At 42.0% G+C, this 24,362-nt stretch overlaps 1 protein-coding gene and 1 non-coding gene across 3 annotated transcripts in view; one reads left to right on the forward strand and one right to left on the reverse strand.

Annotated features, from left to right (window-relative positions):
* tmem38b (transmembrane protein 38B) overlaps positions 1–24,362 on the reverse strand; it is a 49,576-nt gene that overhangs the window by 18,611 nt on the left and 6,603 nt on the right. Inside the window, exons 2-4 of one of the 2 annotated variants that reach the window (XM_037546109.1) lie at positions 15,197–15,222; positions 6,957–7,113; positions 2,060–2,244 (exon numbers count right to left, since the gene is read on the reverse strand). In XM_037546109.1, coding sequence (XP_037402006.1) covers positions 2,060–2,244; positions 6,957–7,063 — 292 coding nt within the window. In that variant the 5' untranslated portion in view covers positions 7,064–7,113; positions 15,197–15,222. The remainder of the gene's footprint in view (positions 1–2,059; positions 2,245–6,956; positions 7,114–15,196; positions 15,223–24,362) is intronic. The other variant, XM_017721058.2, reaches the window with a different exon arrangement.
* On the forward strand, positions 11,075–11,265 carry LOC119265464. The gene has a single exon (XR_005131660.1). It is a non-coding gene; the product is annotated as a U2 spliceosomal RNA (small nuclear RNA).

Raw genomic sequence — 24,362 nt, forward strand, 5'->3', positions numbered from 1 at the left:
GGATTGAGGTTAGATAACTTTTGGCATCAAGAAAAACTACAAAACTCTCTAAGACAAGATTGACAGCAACAAGGTTACCGTCTACTTCGCAGTCTTCCATAAGCAATACTGGCACCGTTGTCGGAGTTGCGTGTTTTTTTTTTGTTTGTTTTTTTTTTTCCCGTTAGCCATGAGACTCTCCAGTATCCTTTTATCTCTCTTAGCTCTCCAACTCATAAATGCCATTCCGAGATTTATTCTTGTCTGGCCTCTAGCTCGGTCAATCTCTTTCCTCTTTTGTCTCTTCCTCCAACAGTGTCTTCTTCTGCCACTTCACGGTCTCTGCCTTGATGTCCGTGCTGGGAATACCAAGCTGCTTATTCTAATTGCTAGCTAAGCTGTTACTGTGTGACGTGGTGCCGTAAAGTGTTAGGCGGTTCTAGCGGGAGGTTCTTTTGCTGCTCCTCCAAAGTTACATAGCACTATAGCAGGTGTTCCGGCTCAAAGTGGCAACAAGTTAGTGTAGCATCAGATAAAATTATTACATTATGCATTTTTGTAAGTGAGTATTCCGGATTAAAATTCAACTGTGTGGAACTCGTGGATTTGTATGTCCGTCTACATTTTGTGTGAAACTGACCAATGGACACTCAGGACATCACAAAGGACTGACCCATCACGCCAGAAACCTTTTATTCTTCATTCAGTCCACGTCAGAAACACATGTGAAGTGGCGTGCAGAGAGTTTACCCTAGTTAGACACTTTGTTTTTCCTTTTAATTTGTCTCCGATCTGTATTTGCATTATGCTTTTTGTAAAATTGCATGATGCAGGTTCAGGTTGTGGTGCTATTGCTGTGAAGTACTGAAGTTTTGTACAGCAGTATTGTGTTTATGCTATTGTCATCCAGTTGTAAAAGGCCAGTTGTTGGATTGTTGCGCGTTAGTGGCTGTTTGTCATTCAGAGCTCACTGTAATGACAGTCACCTCAACCTTCTGATATTTCAAACCTTTTTTCATCTGTAATTGAGGGACAGAAAGGTGAATTGCTTAATGATTTTAATAAGGGGTATTATGGAGAATCTGGAAAAAAGTTTAAAGGAAATGGAAAAGGCCGTGTTGCAAATACAATGATAATCTTTCATGCTCAGGATAATCACAGTCAAGTGCAATAGCTTGAGAAACGGATTTAATGGTAAGGTACAAGTGTCATCGGATATGTAATCAGTGTGCAATCTCAAGTATTTTATTTATTTATTTATTTTACTGGAGAGTTTGAGTGGCAGAATACATGTTTCTGTGTGTGGTTTTTTTTCTCTGTTCTCCAAATACAAACACCAAATCTCCCTGTAAATGCAACAGTGTGCACTTGCAGTGCTCGTCGAAAGTTTAACGTGATGTTTTCCAACATCAAAAAGAAATTCTGCCGCTGAAGAAAGCTTTGACAAATTATGGACAAATTATGGTTGGGGGGAGGTCTTGGAACAAAGAATGCAGTGATTAGTACCAATCGTCTCAGAACAAATGAGGTGGTGATTAGGACCAATAGCGGTCAGGGGGAGGTCTCAGAACGAACGATGCAGCGATTAGGACCAATCACAGTCAAGGGGAGGTCTCAGAACAAACAAGGTGGTGAGTAGAACCTATTGCAGTCAGGGGTTATCTCTCAGAACAAACAATGCAGTGTTTAAGACCAGTTGTCATCTGGTGGAGGTCTCAGAACAAACAATGCTGTGATTAGGACCAATCACAGTCAAAGGGAGGTCTCCAAACAAACAAGGCGGTGAGTAGAACCAACTGTCAGGGGGATCTCTTGGAATCAACAATGTAGTGATTAGGACTAATCCTGGTGAGGGAGAGGTCTCAGAACGAACAACGTGGCGTTTAGGACCGGCTGCTGTCAGAGGGAGGCCTCAGAACAAACCACAAAGGTGGTTAGGCCCTCTCCCAATCAGGAGGAGGCCTCAGAACAAATGAGGCGGCGATTAGGGCCTGCAGGGGGAGGTCAGGGGAGGTCTCAGCATGAATAATGCAGAGATTAGGGCCAATCACAGTCAATAAGACAAACATTAGCTCAGTACCTTTAGCCCAGCCCACTGCGATCATGACAAACAGCCCATCTTGGTATTTCTTGCTGGCCTGGACGACGCCACTCAGAACCTTCCAGGTGCGCGTCACTTCCTTCATACCCGTCAGGACCAGCCGCACCGGCAAAACTGTGGCACATGAGTACAAGGCATCCAGTGGACTGTAGAACACCAGATACCTGCAGAGAGAAGGAGAGCAGAATGTATTAAAAGGGCTACAGATATAAACATGTTATTGTGCCTTTAAGGCTGATACATGAGGATGACCTCTTTTCTGACTGGCTGCCCTGTATTGCGCCTCATTCAAATTCCAGGCTGAAACACTCCTTTCAGTGTGGACAGGGAAATATATGTAAATGTACAGAGAATTTTTGCACGTTCCTAATGGTCTGGGGAGCAAAGGGTGTGTTTTCAAACTTAAGCAGTATGTCTACTTCGTCTACATACTAGATCATGGGTGTCAAACTCAATGAGTTAAGGGCCTGTCGCCTCACAGCAAGGAGGGCCTGGATTCGAGACCCCGGCCAGGGCGACCACAGTCCTCTCTGCGTGGAGTTTGCATGTTCTCCCCGTGTCTGTGTGGGTTTCCTCCCAAAGACATGCAATCAGGCCGTCTGGACATGGTAAATTGAATGTGTCTGTCTGCCCTGTGATGGACTGGCGACCTGTCCAGGATGTGTACTGCCTTTCGCCCAATGACAGCTGGGATGGGCTCCAGCATGCCCTGTGACCCAGAAGGAGAAGTGGCTTAGAAGGTTTGTGTGTCTGTGTGTGTGTTGTGCTGTAACCCAAACTGGACCTTCTAACTGATCTTGAAATATTACATGGACACTTGAAATATTCATAATTTAAATGTCCCCAGGTGCTCAGTCTTTTAAACCTACCTATTTGCTTGACCTGGACACCTGGCATCATTTGTTTACTGCAAGTTAATTAAGACTTGGGCTCAGTTTCTGAGCTGCTGAGCTGACGTTAAGTGTTTTTATTGGTAGAGCTGAAAACAGCTGCCCTAAAGGGCCTCCGCTGAGACATGATGTATAAATAATTATGCAGTGTAAATTGAATGTATAGCAAAACTGCCAAGAACGACTCTCCTTCTTAGCGTAAATGTGCATCATGATTACAGGTTGTGGAGGATAAGTGGGATGAAGCCACACGTTTCTTTCATAAAGGCCGAAGCAGCTGCGGACTGTGGAGGAGACGGAAACCTGTCTGCTCGGATTCCTCTAGTCGGAGCACATGATCGCTGCATTAGCACATTCCAAATCATCTGTATTAACACAGGCGCACCACACGCTGGAGCACAGCTAATTGCTTAATTGGCCATCTCCGTCTCTCAGAGCAGTGAAACTGGTCATTTAATTGTCCATTAGCATAATTTGTGACGCTAGCTGTTAATTATCGGAGGCACTCATGCAAGTGTGCGTGACGCACGGACAAAACAGCAGAATATTTCTTGTTTTTATGACTGCAGAGTGAGCCTCAGGGTGTCTGGTGGCATCACTAGAAGAGAAAAAAAGCCATCTGTTTGAATAGCAACAGAAATTCTCAGAACAGGTTTCCTTTGTTTATCTAAATGAAAAGAAATTCCAATCTTCAAATGCAAATGACAAACAGGAGGATGTCTGTAAGGTTAAGAGCATGTTCACTTGCGATTAAATGCCAAAAATGGAGGGGAATTACTCAGTTCTGCAAACTCAGTTCTGCTTATTGGTCAAATAAATGCATTACGTAACTCAAATGTAAAAATCAGTTGATGATATTTCAGATAAACGAGGCCAGACCCATTAAGCTCTGAAAAATACGGAGCTAATGCTTTAGAACCAGTCCTGGCTAGAAGCTGTACTGCTGTTTCTGACCACTAGAGGGCAGCACGGCATTGCACTACACAGCACAGGCACCAATGTGACTAAAAATTCATGGAGAGGTTTGGAGCTTTGGCCTAGAATTTAGCCTTTTGCACTAGGCTCTGTGGAGAAAACAGACGTTTTTAGTGTTACTTTAAAAACTCCACAGAGCTTCCTAAAGTTGGGGCAGTCGTGGGCTGGAGGTTAGGGAACCACCCCTGTGGTTCCACCCCTGAAGGTTGCTGGTTTGATCCCCTTGGCTGACAGTCCATGACTGAAGCGCCTTTGAGCAAGGCACCTCACCCCCAATTGCTCCCCAGGGCTGCCCACTGCTCTGGGCAAAGTGTGCTCACTGCCCCCTAGTGTGTGTGTTCACTAGTGTGCATGTATGTGGGTGTTTCATTGCACAGATGGGTCAAATGCAGAGGTCTAATTTCACAGTGTGCAAACACAATGACAAATAAATTAATTGATTGATTGAATTAAAGCCGTCCAAATATCCTCGCTAGGAGAGTAGCCGTAAACTCTCTACTTACAGGTATGCTAATTAGCACAAAAGTAGCATCACACACTTGCCTCAAAGCGTGTGTAGTGGTTCAGTATCTCTTGTAGACTTGATTATGTGGTTTCTGACACTGTATCACTCCCTGTTATCTATTAACATAGACTAAAGTACATTAGCATAGCTACAAACAGTAGCATATTTTAGTCTATTAGTTTTTAGTCCACTCCCTGTCAGACACTCCTACCATGCTGGTCCACCTTATACAGTTGTGCTCAAAATAATAGCAGTGTCTTTAAAAAAATGAGTAAATGTCAAAATTCTTCTAACAAATTGTACTTTAATGAACACAAATGCATTGGGGACACAGCACATTCTATTCCAAAGCAGGACAATTGGGAAAAGTAATTAAAACTCAAATAATAATAATGATATTTCACAGAAAGTCAGAAACGTAATGTTCAAAAAAATAGCAGCGTTGACATCTTTTCATGGAAACTCAAAAATGTACTGCACAAACTAAGAAATTCTTGATAAGTCAACTTGGTTGAGTATCCTAAACTAATATTTTGTTGCAAAACCACGGTTTCTGATAACTGCTTCACATCTGTGGTGCATGGAGTCAACCAATTTCTGGCAACGGTCAACAGGTATTGCAGCCCAGGCCAATTGTACTATATTCCACAATTCCCCTGCGTTTCTTGGTTTTGCCTCATGCACTGCATTTTTTATGTCAGCCCACAAGTTTTCTATGGGATTAAGGTCCGGGGATTGTGCTGGCCACTCCATCAGTTGAATCATGTTCGTTTGGAACCATGCTTTTGCTCGCTTGCTGGTATGTTTTGGGTCATTATCTTGTTGAAAGGTCCACCTCAAAGGCATTTCCTCTTCAGCATATGGCAGCATGACTTCTTCCAATATCCTGATGTACTCAAATTGATCCATGATCCCTGGTATGCGATAAATAGGACCAACACCGTAGTAGGAGAAACATCCCATATCATGATGCTTCCACCACCATGCTTAACCGTCTTCACTGAGTACTGTGGCTTGTATTCTGTGCTTGCAGGACGTCTGACGTACTGTCTGTGACCCTTGGACCCAAAAAGAAGAACCTTGCTTTCATCAGTCCACAAAATGTTACGCCATTTCTTCTCAGGCCACTCAGTGTGTTCTTTGGCAAATTCTAACCGCTTCTGCACATGTCTTTTATTTAACAGTGGGACTTTGCGGGGGCTTCTTGCTGGTAGGTTGATTTCAACAAGACGTCTTCTGATTGTACCAGTACTCACAGTCAACTGAAGGTCTTCCTTGATCCTCTTGGAGCCGATCATTGGCTGAGCCTTTACCAGTTTGGCTATTCTCCTATCCATTTGAGGAGTTGTTTTTCTTTTTCTTCCACGTTTTTCTGGTTTTTCTTCCCATTTCAAAGCATTGGAGATCATTTTAGCTGAACAGCCAATCACTTTCTGTACTTCTTTATAGGTTTTCCCCTCTTTTATTAGTTTCTTTATTAAAAAACGCTCATCTTTAGAACAGTGTCTTGAACGACCCATTTTTCTTGTTTTTTCAGGACAAATGCACAGCCAGCATGTCAGTTGCCTTGCTCCTTAAATAAGGATCACCTGTTTACACCCTTTTTTCCCCAGAATGCCCTCCCTAAGTGACGGCCTCCCTAATTGAACTCACCACTGCTATTTATTTGAACACACCCTTTTCAGTTAATCATTCAATTTCACAGAATCTGCAGTATGCATGGGTGGCCTGTTGGGTTTGTTGGTTTTCTATACCCTTATTATACCCTCCAAAAGCTTACTTGTGGTGTAGAGGTTGAAATTTTAACAAAAACATTGATTTATCTTGCTGCTGTTGGGGCACTGCTAATATTTTGAGCACTACTGTAGATGTAAAGTCAGAGACGACAGCTCATCTGCTGCTGCACAGTTTGTATTGGTCATCCTCTAGCCCTTCATCAGTGGACACCGGACGCTGCCCACAGGAAGCTGTTGCCTGGATGTTTTTGGTTCTTAGTCTAGCAGCATTGCTATGTCTGACCCACTCAGAGCAGCACAACACACACTAACACACCACCACCACATCAGTGTCACTGCTGATAATGAGCCACCACCCAAATAATACCTGCTCTGTTGGGGTCCTGACCACTGAAGGACAGGGTGACAAAGTATGTCAAGAAACAGATGGACTACAGTCTGTAACTGTAGAATGACAGAGTGAAACTATATGATCAGTGGAGCTGATGAGATCAGGGTAGGTTTCAACATGCATGCACTTGTAATTTGCTGATGGGCTTCAGCTCATAATACTGTCACTTCAAGTGTATTAGTGAGTGAAGTCATCCACATTCCCTCAGTAACCTTTGGTCAGCTTCTGGACTGTTTTAGTGTTGCTCACATGTCACTTTGTAGCTTCAGCATTGAATTTCAGACCAAAACGAGAAGAATTTTATGATAAAAGGTGCGCTGAACTGAGTTAAATATATATCATCGTTTATGTTAGCCTCTCCGCTCAGAGTATTACCCACCACATTAGCGAGGCAAGCAGGACATTGGTGCTGTTGGCCAGCGGGGCGACCGGGGCCTCTGCCATGATGATGCCGGACAGCACAGCTCCTCCAAAACAGTATAGCATGGAGCTGAACCAGCACGCGAACGGGCTCCTCCGAGACACCTCCAACGCTCCTGCAACACCACCAACAACAGTGTCAGTATTAGATTATGAGTAACATTCCACTAATAAAGCTGCATAAATTTTCCAGTTATTCAGGATATTAACAGTGCATTAAAAGTGAATCTCCATGACTCTCGTAATTGAATTAGAAAGTATTTATTATAATGTAATAATAAAATAGGGCCAGACTGATATGAAAATTGTTGATGCTGATTTTAAGAGGCCAAAAAGTCTGATAACTGACATCAGCTGATGACTTTACATTAATATTTTAGATTTTAATTGAATACACCACAGGTTTAGTTAAGTTTATGGAAATAATGGACGTTGTGTTCTCCAGGCCAAAAAAGAAAAGGACAATCTAGGTTGTTACCAGCATAAAGTTGTAAAGCCAGTGTCTGTCATGGTGGCGAGGGGGAGCACCATTAACAATGAACACAATTTGGGGTTTTGATGCTGCCTTTTAGACAGCATCTTTTTCAGGGACGTCCATGTTTATTTCAAAATGACACACCAAGAAGCAGTCTGCATGTAATCAGAGAGTGCAGTTGCTAGACTGGCCTGCCTGCAGTAGAGAACTGTCTCCAACTGAAAACGTCTTAAGCTTATTTTTTTGTACAGTCTCTTTATTCCATATTGCTGTTATAGTTAAACAGGGTGTGACTTCATAATAATTGAATGCCTAAAGTTCGTCAGTAGTTTGAATCCCACAACCAAAAATGTTTCTAATTATCAGCAATAATTTCACTGCTGTCACTAAAACAGGGGTCATCAATATCAGCCGATATTATTGGTCAACCAGTGCATTTAGGCTTTTATAATAAAGACTTTCTAATTCGATGAGAAGTGCCATGGATATCATATGAACTTAAGGCAAGGCCCAAGTGTTTACAACCCTGCTACCAAACAGAACTTGTTACACAAAACACTTTTGATTTGCATGTCTTGATAATGCAATTTCCTGTTTATCATGTGAATAATGGGTGGGATGGAAATGCACAGTATTGGTTCAATATAGACAGTGAATGGATGTGTGTGGCTGTTTGTGAGAGAGAAGGAAAGAGAGAGATTGTTATGAAAACAGAGTGTATAATCATCTAAAAGCCTTTTCAAAGTGATTTTCCGTCCCACAGTGAAGCAGTGATATCAGGAAAGAGAGAATCAGTCATCAGTGAGTAAAACCAGCTTATCTCTCTTACACACTGCGCAACAGTCACAGACACTGTTTCACCTTTTAGAACACTCAGAGTCAGATCCTTCCTGTTCCATCACAGTCATGGGACCATTTACAGATGATCAAAGAAGGTGATAACAGATAAACAGCAGCATTACCAACACAACAGAGCTGATCTCTGCTAATGAACTTATTCTGTAGTCACAGTTATCATATTAGCTGCCTTTTTTTTTTTACCTGAAGTTTCTCCCCAGTTTAATCGTTTCCAATTCCACCCATTAGTTAGGACTCCCCCAATCGCACGATGCCATCAACATTAAGAGGGTGAAGGCTAACACAGGCTTCCTCTGTGCAACGTCACAGGACAGCCGAACACGCTCGGAGGATAGCGCCAATCGCCAGATCTGATACGTCAGCTAACAGACGCCTTGAGACGTTGAGTGATGGGGGGAAAAAGGGGGCCATCCTACCCACCCAGAGAGAGTGAGGCCAATTGTGCTGTCTTGGGCTCCCGGCTACAGACGGCTGTAGCATCACCAGGGATCGAACTTGCGATCTCCTAATGATAGGGCCAACGCCTAGATGGATGCGCCACTCGGGAGACCTTGGCTGCTTTTCTGTATAAAAAAATAAATGGTATTTTCAAAATAGCGATGCTACCAAGGCATGTGGTAGACACTAAAAGGTGGTTCTTAAAGGCAGTGGTTATATGTAGGAACATGAGTTCTACATAGAACCGTTTCATGCTTTAGTAGCTCTTTGCATGGGGACTTCAGTTTGATGCTGTATGTGTTATATTTAACAAAAGAGAGATTTTTTTAAAAAGCTTCTAAATATAACAGATCTTCGTCAATCTGAAGAACCATTTCAAGGATGAAATGACTCTACATAGAACTTATGATCTGAGTATATATAGAAGTCATAGCCTTTACTAAAGAACCCATGAAAAATCATTTTTAAGTGCGTACACAAAAAGGTACCAAACCTTTACATCATATATATATATATATATATATATATATATATATATATATATATATATATATATATATATATATAGTGCTGCTACACACACCGATCAGGCATAACATTGTCCTTGTTTCTATGATCATTGTCCATTTTTATCAGCTCCACTTACTGTACAGGTGAACTTCAGGTAGTTCTACAGTTACAGACTGTAGTCCATCTGTTTCTCTGATACTTTGTTACCCCCTTTTACCCTGTTCTTCAGTGGTCAGGACCCGCATGGACCCTCACAGAGAAGGTACTATTTGGGTTGTGAATCATTCTTAGTGCTGTGGTGGTAGTAGGTTAGGGTGTGTTGTGCTGGTCTGAGTTGATCAGACACAGCCGTGCTGCTGGAGTTTTTAAACATAGTAAGTGGAGCTGATAAAATGGACAATGAATGCAGAAACAAGAAGGTGGTCATGATTTTATGCCTGCATATATGCAGTCACTTCAGACAACACTAGGGCTGGTTTTCACTACAATGTTAATAAAAACTGGCCCCAGCCACGACAGTCACTGTCACATGTGATTCTAAATCAGCGCTGCTACTCTTGTGATGGCCTGTAAATACAGACCTTGCTGTCTAAAATAGCTGCCCATATGTGCTCAACCACATCTACAAGTCTGCAGGACCTTAGTGAAGCTTTTGCTGACATTTTTACAGAAATGATTTCGGCTACTGTTAGTTAGGGCAGTGTTAGCCTTGCCAGTCCAATTCTAAACTTAAGAAGCAAAATTTGGACCCCAAACACGTGGCCGCCGATCTAATCCATTTGGGGTGAGTGGAAAATTGTCTAACTTGGATTTTTGCCGCTGAACTATTCCTTTAAAATCAGAAATTTTGACCCTAACAGGCACTGACGAATCTTCTCTCACTCTTTTTCTGAGAGACGTTACAGGCAGCGTTTTAGCGATACTGCTCTGTCAGCACTTGTACCAAATGGACCGAGCTCGTGCTGCAGCTCTGCTGGTCATATTCAATCTACCTCATCACTCTTTAACCCAGTAGCACACAGAGCTCCCTGCAGAAAAGCTGAACTCAGGATTTCAGATTAGGTCACATGGAACAGTTAGCATGGCTAGTTAGCATGACTAGCAGCTAGCATTTCTTCATTGTTGTGGCTGTAAAAATCGCCTGCTTTGTGCCACGTAGCCTGTGTGCTTAGTGTTAGCCCAATCTTATTAATCACTGTATCACCTTTAATGCAAGGAATATAGAAAATGAACGTCTATGTAGAAAACAGAGCTACCTACATTTACAGATGTTCAAATGGCAGCCAAACGTTAGCTGGTTAGCAAATATACTTAATTTTATTGTCCTGTAAACAACATCTGTGGCGTGTTACTTAGCATTTTAACATTTTAAAGAGAAAAAAAACATGAAAAACCTGCTTAATAAGATTACAAATCGAAGCTAGCAAGGCTAAACAAGCACTGGCACGTGCTAAGATTAGCTGGCTAGCTAACTAGCAAGTCATGTTAACTGGTATAGCACATGCTTAATATTTAATCATATGATTCTGGTGGTACAAACATCTGTGATGTATTGTTTAGTCTACATTTTTTGAGAGAAATCTTGAACTTGTGGAGAAAATGAAGAACCTACACTTTTAAGAAGAGATGGGTTCTTAAAGGGTTCTTTAGAAAAGTTCTGTTTAGAAGCGTGGGTTCTATATAAAACTACTTCATGCTTTAAGTGTTCTTTTCAGGGTGAAACGGTTCTTCGGACTGATGCAGAATGTGCCGTATATGGTTCTGTATAGCACCACAAGGGGTTCTTCAATCGTTACATCGCTTCTCGGCCTTTGGGCTAAGATCAAGTGTAGTATCTGTTCTTATCAGTTTAATATCTGATACATCCTCTATATGAGAACTACATATTAAATAGATTTTTAGAACAGGGAGAAGGAAGAGGGGCTTGCTCTGTCCGCTCCACGCATCAACCTGGTATTGCAGTACCTCCGGGAATGGTGCACCTCCTCAGGCAGTAGTGGGCTGGAGGTTAGGGAACTAGCCCTGTGCCCGGAAGGTTGCTGCTTCGATCCCCAGTGCCAACAGTCCATGATTTGAGGTGTCCTTGAGCAAGACACCTAACCCCCAATTTCTCCCCGGGCATCATGGATAGGGCAAGTGTGTGTGTGTGTGTTTGTGTATTCACTAGTGCGTATGTGGTGTTTCACTTCACGGATGGGTTAAATGCGGAGATGGAATTTCCCCATTTATGAGATTAAAAAAGTATCAGTTAACAAGCTTGACATCTTAACAACAGAAGAACCCTTTTTGCTGCTATACAGAACCACATACAGCACATTCTGCATCAATCTGAAGAACCATTTCACTTCACTTTGTCAAGCAGAGGGTTCGTTGTGTGTTCATGGTACTGCATAGAACCATTTTCTTTGCTAAAGAACCCTTGAAGAGCAATTATTTTAAGCATCTAGACCACTGAAGACCAGCTAAGACCATCTAAAACCAGCTACTAGCAAAAGTTGATCTTAGCTGAATTTTTAGCAGGGTCCTTTACTCAACAGATGATGATTAATGAAGCTTGGAATGTTTTGAAAATGGCAGTTCAGGTTCTCTCTGTTGCTTGCCTTGACAGGGTTAATCAGTGTCTACTGAGCAAAGTCCAAGTCCACAAGTTAAGCGCTAATCTCTCTCTGTTTCTCATTTACATTTATAGCATTTGGCAAACACTGTTATCTAGAACGAGTTTAATCATCTTACAGAGGTATTGTATGCTAATATAGCGCTAGGGGTCTTCAGGGACTGTTATTGATTCAGCCAACTACCACTACACCACCAGCACAGGCTCTGTAGTATTGATTGCTGAAGATGTATTACTACCCTACTGACTGATCTCAGAGCTGCCTCTAGAGCTTCACAGCACCACCAGCTGCATTAATTAGCATTAATCCAGGAGATTAGGTCCAGATTAAAGCTGAGAACAAGCAGGTCACTAGTTTGGACACCGGTTACTCAGAGCTTGGATCAGAGAGCTTAATTAATTTATATTTACGTCAATTTTGGAATGTTATAATCTAACACGATTGACTATAATAATACAGAGGTGGGTGATATGGCAAAAATACAATATCATGATACTGTAAGAAACAGTATCGATACACAATATGTCACAGTACTTATTCAGTGTCCATTCAGTACTTATTGAGGTCAACAAACATTTGGACATTGACTGACTAAATTATTGTTATTTCAGTCTTCCACAGCATATTGGAGTTGAAATTAAATTAATTTAAAGCTACTTACATCCAAATCAGCTGAATGGTGTTGGAATTGTAATTTCATTCACAGACTCCCCATACACTCAAAGGTAGCTGGACAACTGGCTACTCAGCTGTTTCGTGGATTTTACTCTCATCATTTAATTTAAAAGTAAGCAGGTCTAGAAAGGACTGTTTTCAAGTGTGCAGTTTGAATTTGGCATCTGTTGCTGTTAACTCTCAATATGAAGTGCAAAAAGCTGTCACTGCCAGTGAAGCAAGCCATCAAGGATTTGAGACAGCAAAAACATTACGTCCCGCCAAATTAACTACTTCTTAAAAAGAAAAACAACTGCTGTGAATGACAGAATTCTTTAGCTGGTGAAAAAAAAAACCTCAGTTGATCAGATCAAAAGACCTTCCAACAGGATGTAAACAATTGGTAAAGCCAGTGAACAGGACGACAGGAAGCCTGTTCAGCTCTAAAGAGAGATGAGACAAGGATCTACTTACACTAGAATGATGAGGGGAGAAGAGTTTGGAGAAGGGAAGGAACTGCTCATGATCCAAAGCATACCAACTTATTTGTAAAGCATGATGGAGGTAGTATTATGGCACGGGTATGTATGGCTGTTAATGGAACTTGTTCCCCTGTATTTGATGTCCACTGCTTTAAAATTCGGTGGCGCGGTGGGTAGCACTGTCGCCTCAGTGAGGAGGGCCTGGGTTCGATTCCCTGGCCGGGTGACCGGGGTCCTCTCTATGTGGAGTTTGCATGGTCCCGGGTTCTCCGGTTTCCTCCCACAGTCCAAAGACATGCAGTCAGGCCAACTGGACATGCTAAATTGCCCCTGTGTGTGAGTGTCTGTCTGTCTGCCCTGCGATGGACAGGCTTCATCACCCCAATCCCCAATTTTACACAGTTATATGAGCCTTTCCTGTTCCAGCATGACTGAGCCCCTGAGCACAGAGCAGCTCCATAAAGATATGGAGTGACCAGTTTGGTATGGAGGAGCTCCAGTGGCCTCCACAGAGCCCTGACCTCAACCCTACTGAATACCTTTGGATGAACTGGAACGTCGACTGTGAGCCAGACCCTCTTGTCCAACTTCAGTGTCTGACCTCACAAATGCTCTTTAGTCTGAATGGGCACGAATTCCCACAGACACACTCCAAAATCTTGTGGAAAGCTTCCCAGAAGAGTGGAGGCTGTTATAACCGGGGGGTGGGCAGCCTGAATCATTCCTTATCATTTCAGCTTGAATGAGCGGAGCTAAACTGATGTAGGCTGAATAGGCAGTTAAGTATAAAGGAGTTGGATTCCATGACATCACAAGACCAATGAATTCAAAACAGGCTGCCTTTTCAGTTTAGATGCAGTCGGGCCAATTGGACATGCTACATTGCCCCTAGGTGTGAGTGTGCGTGTATGTATGTATGTCTGCCCTGCAATGGACTGGCGACCTGTCCAGGATATATCCTGCCTTCCGCCCAATGACTGCTGAGATAGGCTCCAGCACCCCCCCCCCCACGACCCTGAGGGAGAGGCGGCTTGGAAAACGGATGGATGGATGGATATCAATAAAAAATAAAAGGGTTTTCCACAATATGGACCATTTAAATAAGAATGCACAGATGGGTGATTAAGGTATGAAGAAGATTTTATGGTGCGATGAGACTGAATCACTGATAAATACAAATCAAACACATACACGACGTTGGTGCGAATGTGTCTGTTAAACTGCATTCATTTTGACGTTGGGATATTAGAACTGTGTTACAGTTGCTAATGAAATTATACATTTCAATAAACAGTGAAATATGGATATGAAGTTCAGCAAATTTTGGATTTTTACATCTTTCATTAAGCAAATGAAAAACTGATCCTTGTTGCATATCATACAGTAAGTCACAACACAAAAAGACAACAGTCAATATGGAGAAGCAACTTTCACCATAGACTTCAGCTTCTGTCAGTGCCATGTCATTATATAGTGTACATTCACTGGCCACTTTATTAGAAACACCTACCTTGTCCTTCCACTAACTGGCCACTTTATTAGAAACACCCACCTTGTGCTTCACCTCACTGCTCATTTTATTAGAAAAACCTACCTTGGGCTTCCACTCAATGGCCGCTTTATTAGAAACACCTACTTTGTGCTTCCATTCAATGGCCGCTTTATTAGAAACACCTACTTTATGCTTCCACTCAATGGCCGCTTTATTAATACCACCAATGTTGTACTTCCACTCACTGGCCGCTTTATTAGAAACACCTACCTTGTACTTTCATTAACTGGCCACATTATTAGAAACACATGCCTTGTATTTGTACTAAGACAAACTGCACATCAATAGATGAGCTACAGTCTACACCAGCGAGGTGGAGCTAGTTTCTGGTAAAATGAGTCTGTGTGAGACGGTTCATCATGCAGCTTTACCGTCAGCCAAAATACAGTACGTTAATGGTTTACTTAAACACAGACTCCTTAGTTAAATGTTTGCACTCCAGTGACCACAACAAATGCTTGCCTTCGTGAGCTGAACACCACACTTAGACAGACAGACCCTCAATGGACACAGCACATGCAGCATGCAGCAAAACACACACAAAGCTTTCCTCGCGGGAGCCTGGTGTAAAGCAGGATGTGGTGAGCACATGATGGGGTAAGTTTAATAACGTACCTGTCTACTGGAAGACTTACAGAGACCTGAAACATCAGCAGAAGCAGCGTTAATGAACTATGGAACCTCAAAGCAAGTCATTCACAGCCCGAGGCTACTTACACACTTTACATTAAGACTCAAACGCAGATGAGGCGTCAGGAAAATGGGGGAAATGGCTAAATATTCATCCACACTGAGTATCTGAATTGACCTACATGATGTTGGAAAACTACCTTTTTCTTCATTTTCAAGTGTCGAACTTTCAGCATGAATGAACCATTGACTAGGCAGGTCTACCCCAATTAATCACAGGCCTACCCAGTCAAATGGGTGAGTGCTGTAATGGTATTATGGCCAATTATATCATTACTCTCCACCAAGTTCTGCCCTCCTTTCTCAACCACTCCAGTAATTGCTTAGCTACAATTGTCATCCGCCATTGCCTCAAGTATTCAGTTTTTCCAAAGTGACATTCTGTACCATATATTATTATTTTACCCTGCCAGAGCCAGAAGCAAAGCAAATCTATTACTCACAATGTTCTTTCACTACAAAATGCCAAAGCGAACATTTAACTTTATTTTAATGCACAGAGTCACACAGTCTGATTTCTAGAAATAAACCCTCTGCTAGAAACAAAAAAGAATACTTCCTACATTTTGGACGACTAGAACGTTTCTGATGCCTAATCGGTGCAGGTTCTGACACAGAGGTGCTGACGTTTAGAGTTAGAGTCTAGAGCAGGGGTCTTTAATTAAAATTCAGCGTCCAATCAAAGACAATTTTCTCAAGCAAATGTCCGGAACAACATAATGTCTTGCTTGCATTATGATTCAGTGCCAAAGACCGTAAACTGAAGTAGCCTAGTAGGTATATCAACATCTCTTGTAGTCGGCAGCTGAATGTCGAATCATATTTCAACAATATTTATTGTCTGTGTTCTCTTTTTAGAGAACGCTATGTAAATAATCTGGCTCACTTTCTTCTCCAACTGGTGTTTCTTGCCTCGTTCTTCCCCTGTGTGTGCACCACTCTCTCAAGTCTCAGTGCTCATCATAATACACAGATCTGATTGGCTGAGTACCGTCACGTGTGATATTTGCAATGCATGCAATTGGTCTGTGAGTCTCCTGAGCTTCTAAATCCATACTGTAAATGCTAGAAAAGTTACGCCAACTAAAATAGGACCACCAGTCAAAATTAAATAATTCTCTGTAGGTTATCAGTTATAGGCCCATAGGACAGCGTCTGGGTCTGGACTCAGACCGTGGTCCGCCTGTTACTGATCTCTGGTCTAGAGTGTAGAGTCTTCCTGCTGCATTAGCTAGCTATCAGAGGACTACTCAGTGCTGTGGTCACCCAGAAGTGCAGCTGGACGCCCATGGTCTAGTGAGTCACAGGAATTTATTTAAATATGAGCACAGTCTGCTGTCTCATTGTGTTTACACAGGCTGACGAATCGTAGGCATTTCCCCAGACGACACTGATTATGCACTGAAACACTGTAATCGCTTTAAAGTGTGACTGACGTCGGCCATGAATAGAGCAAGCACTCTGCCCTTATCAAGTCTTTCATGAACAGCGTCTAAAGCATGTCTGTCATGCATACTGTAGTTTCTACAGAGGACAGCAGGTCTATACTTACTGCCCATAATAATGCTGATCCAGATGATAGAAACAGAATTATAACCTGGGCTTAAAAACCTGTTTGAGGAGATTAAAAATTAGTTAGGCCTCATATGCAGGACAGTACTGGGGCCACTTGATCCAGCCAGTGGACCAATATATGTTCACTATCTGGGCATTTCCGTGGTTACACTACAAACTTGAAAAAGTTCTTCAAGGGTTCTTTAGTACAGAAAATTCTAGAACCATGAACAACCCTTATCATAAAATCATCATAAAAGGGTTCTTCAGATTGATGGCGAATGAATTGTAGATGGTTGTACATCGCACCACAAAGAGGTCTTCTACTGTTGTGATGCAAGCTTATTACAACAGCAGACCTAATTTTGGTTCTATAGAGAACCATTTTCTTTACTAACCACCCACCCTCGCCTTTCCCCCATACAAACACTTACGAGAGCTAAACTACACATTGTATTAGTCTCAATGCATGCTGTAAAACACCTCTGCACACTTCCTGTTCCTGAGCAGCTCATGTGTGACGGTGTGGGTTTCCTTTGAGAAAACTCTGTACTAAAGAACTACTGGGTTCTGCTGCGTGCCGAAACAAAAAGACCCCCTGAAGGGAGCGTACACAAAGTGTGTATCCAACCCACTATGGTTTAAAAGCAGTGAATCTTGCATGGGCCACCATTTCTCTGAAGCACAGACACCCAGTGAGGTGTAGAGAGGCCTAACGCTGCCCTGCCCCCAAAACAAACCACAGCGTTTACTACAGCAGACCAGCTTAGAGTGGTTTACACAATCCATTTCCAACAAACCGACAGACATAACAGAGACAGGAAGGCAAAAATAGTCAAATTCACACTGTTTTCCCTCTAACTCCACATGTAGCTTGGTGTCTAAACTTTGCATCGTAGTTTTACACTGAAGCTACGAGGCTACTTTTTTATTTTTTAAATAAAAATCATTAGGTTCACAGCTTTTGACAGTACATAAAGTGTGTCTTAAGATGTCTTGACAGTGTTTATAAGATATCTTGAGACATTTTCTTATGTCAAGAACGTAGGAGTGAAGACACTGTCTTTGTCTTGAGACACGAAAGTTCACTTCTTAAGACACAGAAGTAATTATTCTGTGTGTCTCGAAGACGAGGCATGACCTAAGAAAACATTTTGTCTTAAGACATCCCAAGACATGGTAATGGCTGTGTATGTATTTTATAAAATGGACATTCTTTTCTTCAGTTCCAACTGATCAGATGTCTGAAAAAATATTGGAACATGCTGTGTATCATGAAAATTTCTTGAAGTATTGTGATGTTAGATATTTGCCATATCGCCCACCTCTATATTTGTTGGGGTATACGCTTCTGTTACTTGTTAGCTGCGTTAGCGTTTTAGCTTCAGGGCTAAAACTTAAGAAGCAAACATCAGACTAAACAAGTCTTGGATTTTCAACAATATTTTATCTAAACTGTGAAAAAAGGCAGATTTTTCACCAAACTATTCTTGAAGTATAGTCCACATGTTGGGTGCCTGAAGTTTGCTTCTTTAGCTTTAGCGCTGGAGCTATCTGTAAGTAAAGGACGCTCATTAGCAAAACACGTAGTATGGTGCTAACTTGATGCCTAAATCCTCACACATTAGCCTTAAACTGTGTCAACAGACTTGCTTGTGCGTCTTCTCATTCCATATCACACAAACAAGGGCTACATTATGGGCTGAATTCGGGCCAAGTTGGCTGCTACACCCAGATAGCAGCATATATCAGTCTGCTGGCTTGATAAGGTACTTGTTAGCTACATTTAGCATTTTAGCTTCAGGGCTAAAACTTAAGAAGCAAACATCAGACTAAACAAGTCTCGGGTTTTCAGCAATATTTTCATTGAACCGAGAGAAAAGGTAAATTTTTCACCTCACTATCGCTTCAACAGCATTTTAAACAGTGGATTTTGATGGAACACAAGGCCTGTGAAATGCAGTCTGGTCCATGAAATTATTTAAAATTTTGATTAATATTAGTCTCACATTTCATTGCACTACAATCCCCAGCATGCACTGCAATGTAATGACCCCCTTTCTCCAACAACACTCAGTGGTACACAACAAAGCAAAAAGAAGCTAAGTGTTAATGCAGCCTGGTGTGTGTGTGTGTGTGTGTGTGTGTGTGTGTGTGTGTGTGTGTGTGTAATTTTTAATAGAAGAAAATGAAACAATAAAAACGAACCAATGAAATTTAAAAACATATCCAGCCAACAGATTTGATGATTTTTTAATATAGCCCTTTGTCATACTAAGTGTATTAGCTCTACTATAAGGACTGAAACACATGACAAAATATGAGCTCAGCTAATATAAACAGCGCAAACTGCAGAGGAGAGCAGACGTTTCTAGAATTTTCCATGCTGCCTGGTTTTGTTAGGAGGTCATTTGTCTGACAAATACCAGCAGATAAAGACAGCAGGCCTTTGGGCAGACACCACAGAAAGCCTGGTGCTTACCATAAACATTTCCATGTGTTTGCAATAGCAAAATATTACAGGTTTCTTAGTAGAGCAGTGATCGTGAAGCATTCAATCTGAGGAATTTCTCGCCTCTGGGAATCAACCAGAGCTAAGTTATTATGAGTAGATAAGTTGTAGTAGATATGACTTATGAGTAGATAAGTTGCCATTACTTAAGTTAAGAAGACGGTTTTAATAAAGATTGCACATTAGCATTTCTATGGCTAATATTAAGCTAGCATTTATAATGTGACTAAGTTAACATTATTAAAGTTTAGAGGATGGCATTAATAAAGGTGATTATTAAGCATTAATGGAGCTGATAAGCTAGCATTCAAATGAATAAGTTAGCATTGATAAACTCAATAAGTTAGCATTAATACAGTCGATCACTGAGAATTAATACAGTTAACACTCAGAGTTAATAAATTAATAAAGTTAATGAGTTATCAAGAATAAATTTGTAAAGTTAGCATTAATAGAGCTATCATGCTAGCATTAATACAGCTAATGAGTTATGAATAAAGCTACGAGGTTAGCATTAATAGAGCTATCGTGCTAGCACTAATACAGGTAATGAATCATGAATAAAGCTACGGGGTTAGCATTAATAGAGCTATCATGCTAGCATTAACACAGCTAATAAGTTATGAATAAAACTACGGGGTTAGCATTAATAGAGCTATCATGCTAGCATTAACACAGCTAATAAGTTATGAATAAAGCTATGGGGTTAGCATTAATAGAGCTATCATACTAGCATTAATACAGGTAATGAGTTATGAATAAAGCTACAGGGTTAGCATTAATAGAGCTATCATGCTAGCATTAACACAGCTAATACGTTATGAATAAAACTACAGGGTTAGCATTAATAGAGCTATCATGCTAGCACTAATACAGGTAATGAGTTGTCATGAACAAAATTAAGTTAGCATAGAGTTGATAAGTTAGCATTCACAATGTTCATGAATCCATGCTCCCTGAATGCTGCTACTGTTTTCTCCTCTGAAAATGAAGCCAGAAAGAACCTGACGCAGCGCTCTTAACGGTAAACAGACAGAAATGTACTCCTGTTTTTGGGGGGGATTTTTTGTGGATCAGCTGACGGAACATTTTGGAAACAGAGAGCTCATCCCGGACCAGCAGATGGACGACATGCCTTGTTCTCTATGCTTCTACATTATTTACACAGCACTCAAGCAGAACAGAGGAAAAAGCCTGGAGGAGACGGATGCTGGCTTTATTAACAGCGAACCGGCTTCTCTGGGAGAAGAAAAAAAGGTCCACATTTCCCTTTATCATTTTTTTTTTTGACTTCTTCTCTTTTTCTTGAGTTCCTTGCTGTCCCTTTGTTGCTGGAACACTGCATCTCCCCAGTGTTGGACTAATAAAGGATCTAATCTTATAAAAGCACCATTCCCATTACATCTTCTGTAAGAATGATGTAGCCATCATTTTGTCTCTAGTGGTGCTAAACACGGCGAGATTAGCACAAAGCAGTTAGCAGGGGTTCCCTCCGAAGACCACCGACTGTGCGCATGTCCATTAAAGATGTATAGCTTTAGCAGAGTGGCCAGACGAGCTGTTGTGACCAAATATAGTCAGATTTCCCCAAGAGGATGCTGGATTGTAACAGGAAGGAACATTCTTCTGGAACTTTCCGTCCCATCCCAAGACAGAGACGAGTAAAGAGACTGGCTTAGCTTCATCACCTAGTCAGAAATTCAACATTTCAAGAAGTCAAACTTTGCTAAAAGGGAATTCATGAGGTAATTTAAAGTGGTAAAAGAATCAAATTCCCCCCCCATTTCCACTCTTTCTTAAAGTACAGTCCATCTGTCAAGACGAGCTTGGCGTCTGAAGTTTGCTTCGTTAGCTTTAGTGCTGGAGCTATCTGTAAGTACAGGTAGCTTCCTAGCAAAACGCTTAGCATGGTGCTAACTCCTCACAAATTAGCCTCAAACTCTGTCAACAGACTTGCTGATGTGCCTCCTCATTCTGTATGACCCTGTTATCTACAAACATGGGCTATGTTATAGACAGAATTCAGGCTAAGTTGGCTGCTACAGCCAGATAGCAGCATATATCAGTCGCTGCCACAGCTGGTCCACCCTCAGACCACCCATATTACTGTCCTGCATACAAGCTATAATTTTTAATATTACTGCAGTTGAGAGAACAATGACTACGCCTGATATAAAATGATTTTTTAATGCTGTTGCTACATTGGTTACAGCTGTGCAGCTGCCTTTGTTTACGATATCACTGTTAAAATGATTTAAAGAGAAGAGCAAAGGGACAAAAACGAAGGGAAACTGAACGCTTTGACGTTAGCGGGCCAAAAGTGGCCCTGTATCCTCTTGCTGTCTGGGCACTGAGCTATACTAACTTACTTATGCTCATTTTTATAGAGAATGGTGAATCATTCAGAGCTATAAATCACGTAAACAAGCCCATTTGAGACCAACAGGGTTTGAGGCGACCCTGTAGTGATGTAGGTACACTCTTAGCACCATGCTAACTGTTCTGCTAAGAAGCTTCCATTACGTGTTAGCTCCATTAGCCTCAGAGGTTCAGTACAAAGTTAAATTGGCAAACTTCAGAGGTGTAGAGGAGGAGAGGGATAGTAGAGGTGAGGAGGAATGGGATGCCAGCAGAGTCACGAGCTTTAAACCGCTCTAAAAATAGACGAGGAACATGCCATGGCGCTCTGAGCCACTACAATAGGAGATTGTTATGGAGAAGGTCAGAACAACGCATTAGAGGACCCACCTGTTTCTCCTTAGCTGCCCGGCTAGAAACACCAGCACAGCATTATTGTGTTTTGGATGCTGGTCAACCAGCATGACCAGGCTGAGTGACCAGCTAAACCAGCAACAGCATAAATGCTAGCTTTGCTGAGTTTTCCAGCAGGGTGGTGTGGTGTTGGTAGGCCGAGTTGGGTGGTGAGTGCTGTTAAGCCACTATAATTCAATTTGGCCTGAAATCTTAGTTTGCAAAATTTGTCTGGTCACTTGTGGGCCGCATCCTTGGTTTGTTCTGGCCCAGTATATGGCTTGGTCCTTGGCCCATGTCTGGCCCACACACTGTAAAGTGAGCAGAAGTAAAGGACATGGCCCAAATCTGGTCCCAGTCTGGCCCAACTACATTGTTGGTCCACAATGTTCACGCCAGAATTGTCCCACAAAATGTAAGAATGGGGCAAAACAGTATGAAGCTGTCCAGGATCTGGCCCTAGTCTGGTCCGCATGCCTGACATCTACCCAGTAGTCAACCAACACTCATATAGGACTGCTGTCTGGGATTTGCCCTCATAATACAGTGCAATTACTGTTTATTTACCCCTTAGAAATCTAGAGTTACTGTTGTTGTATCCACTTCCAACCTGGCCGCACCATATCATATTAATTCCGACGGAGAACTCTGCGGTGCATAATAGTCGATGGCCAGTAAATTGAGTACACATAAATAATATGTTATGTGCATATTTATAAGCATGAAATATTGGACATACGTGCCATCCATCCATCCATCCATTATCTTCCGCTTCTCCGGGGTTCGGGTCGCGGGGGCAGCATCCTAAGCAATGAAGCCCAGACCTCCCTTTCCCCAGCCACTTCCACCAGCTCTCCAAGGGGGATTCTGAGGCGCTCCCAGGCCAGCTGGGCGATATAGTCGCGCCAGCGTGTCCTGGGTCTTCCCCGGGGTCTCCTCCCAGGTGGACTTGCCTGTGACACCTCCCGAGGGAGGCGTCCAGGAGGCATCCTAACCAGATGCCCGAACCACCTCAGCTGGCTCCTCTCGACGTGAAGAAGCAACGGCTCTACTCCGAGTCCCTCCCGGATGACTGAACTTCTCACCCTATCTCTAAGGGAGAGTCCAGACACCCTGCGGAGGAAACTCATTTCGGCCGCTTGTATTCGCGATCTTATTCTTTTGGTCATTACCCAAAGCTCATGACCATAGGTGAGGCAAAATATATAAACTGAGTTTTCAGACTTCATCTGAAAGTGTCCACGGTCCTTTAAATTGTGTGTAAATTTCACGATGAATGGACCAACAGAAATGGCCCAAAATGACTTGGAAAGACGTCTGGTTCCATTGACTTGCATTAAAAGTAAAGCATGTTTTGTCCTTCCCCTGTAAAGTTACCATTTTGGGGATACGAGGTTCTGATTTGACAGCAGCGTAATATCCCAATTACATGACACATTTGATTTAGATACAAAAATGTTCCTCTTCTACTTCGCATAAATGAGGTATGGATGTAAAATTTCCAGCCTGTAGCAATGTTTATGTGTTAAAATGCAAAACAGGGCTGACAAAATTGCATTCACATTATCAGGCATTCTGAATGGCAAACAAACACTTTTCATAACCGCTGCTGCTGTACTGCATTATAATTAGCCCAGCTCCATAACTCTAACTCAGCTACAACAACTGCAGGGAGATGCGCATAATTATTGCTAAAAATATCCTCCTTGCCACATTCATAAACGGTATAAGCGATGTTTATACTAAACGGCGAGCGGGGTAGTGGGGAAGTGCTGTGTTAAATCTTGTCGCCATGAGGATTTGGGCCGTACGGAGGAGAGCTGTTACGTTTATGATGATATATTAGGCAGGTTTAAAGCAAACAGGGCAGCAAGACAGAGTCTGGCTGGGTAACAGCAGTTTTACCGGGAGGCGAAGCTCACTTCAGGCTATTAAAGCGATAGTTTGGCGAGAATGTAGTCAATCAAACTCAACATGCCTGGTGTCTGAAGGTTGCTTCTTTGGTTTCGAAATTGGAGCGACTAGGCTAATGTAGCTGACAAGTAATGGGGGCTTATACCCCACCAACTAACATGGCGCTAACTAGCATAGTGCCTACACAATCACTTATCTTAATCTCTGTCAGTGGTGTAGTGGTTTAAAGATGGGTGGAATTTCCGACTCACTACACTCTTTAATTCAATTCATTAAAACTGTATTAATGTATGAATGCCATATACATACATATCGCTGTTGTCAGAATAAAACCTCATATCTCCAAAATGGTAACTTTAC

Source organism: Pygocentrus nattereri, chromosome 16 (assembly GCF_015220715.1).
Source record: "Pygocentrus nattereri isolate fPygNat1 chromosome 16, fPygNat1.pri, whole genome shotgun sequence".
NCBI classification, from domain to species: Eukaryota; Metazoa; Chordata; class Actinopteri; order Characiformes; family Serrasalmidae; genus Pygocentrus; species Pygocentrus nattereri.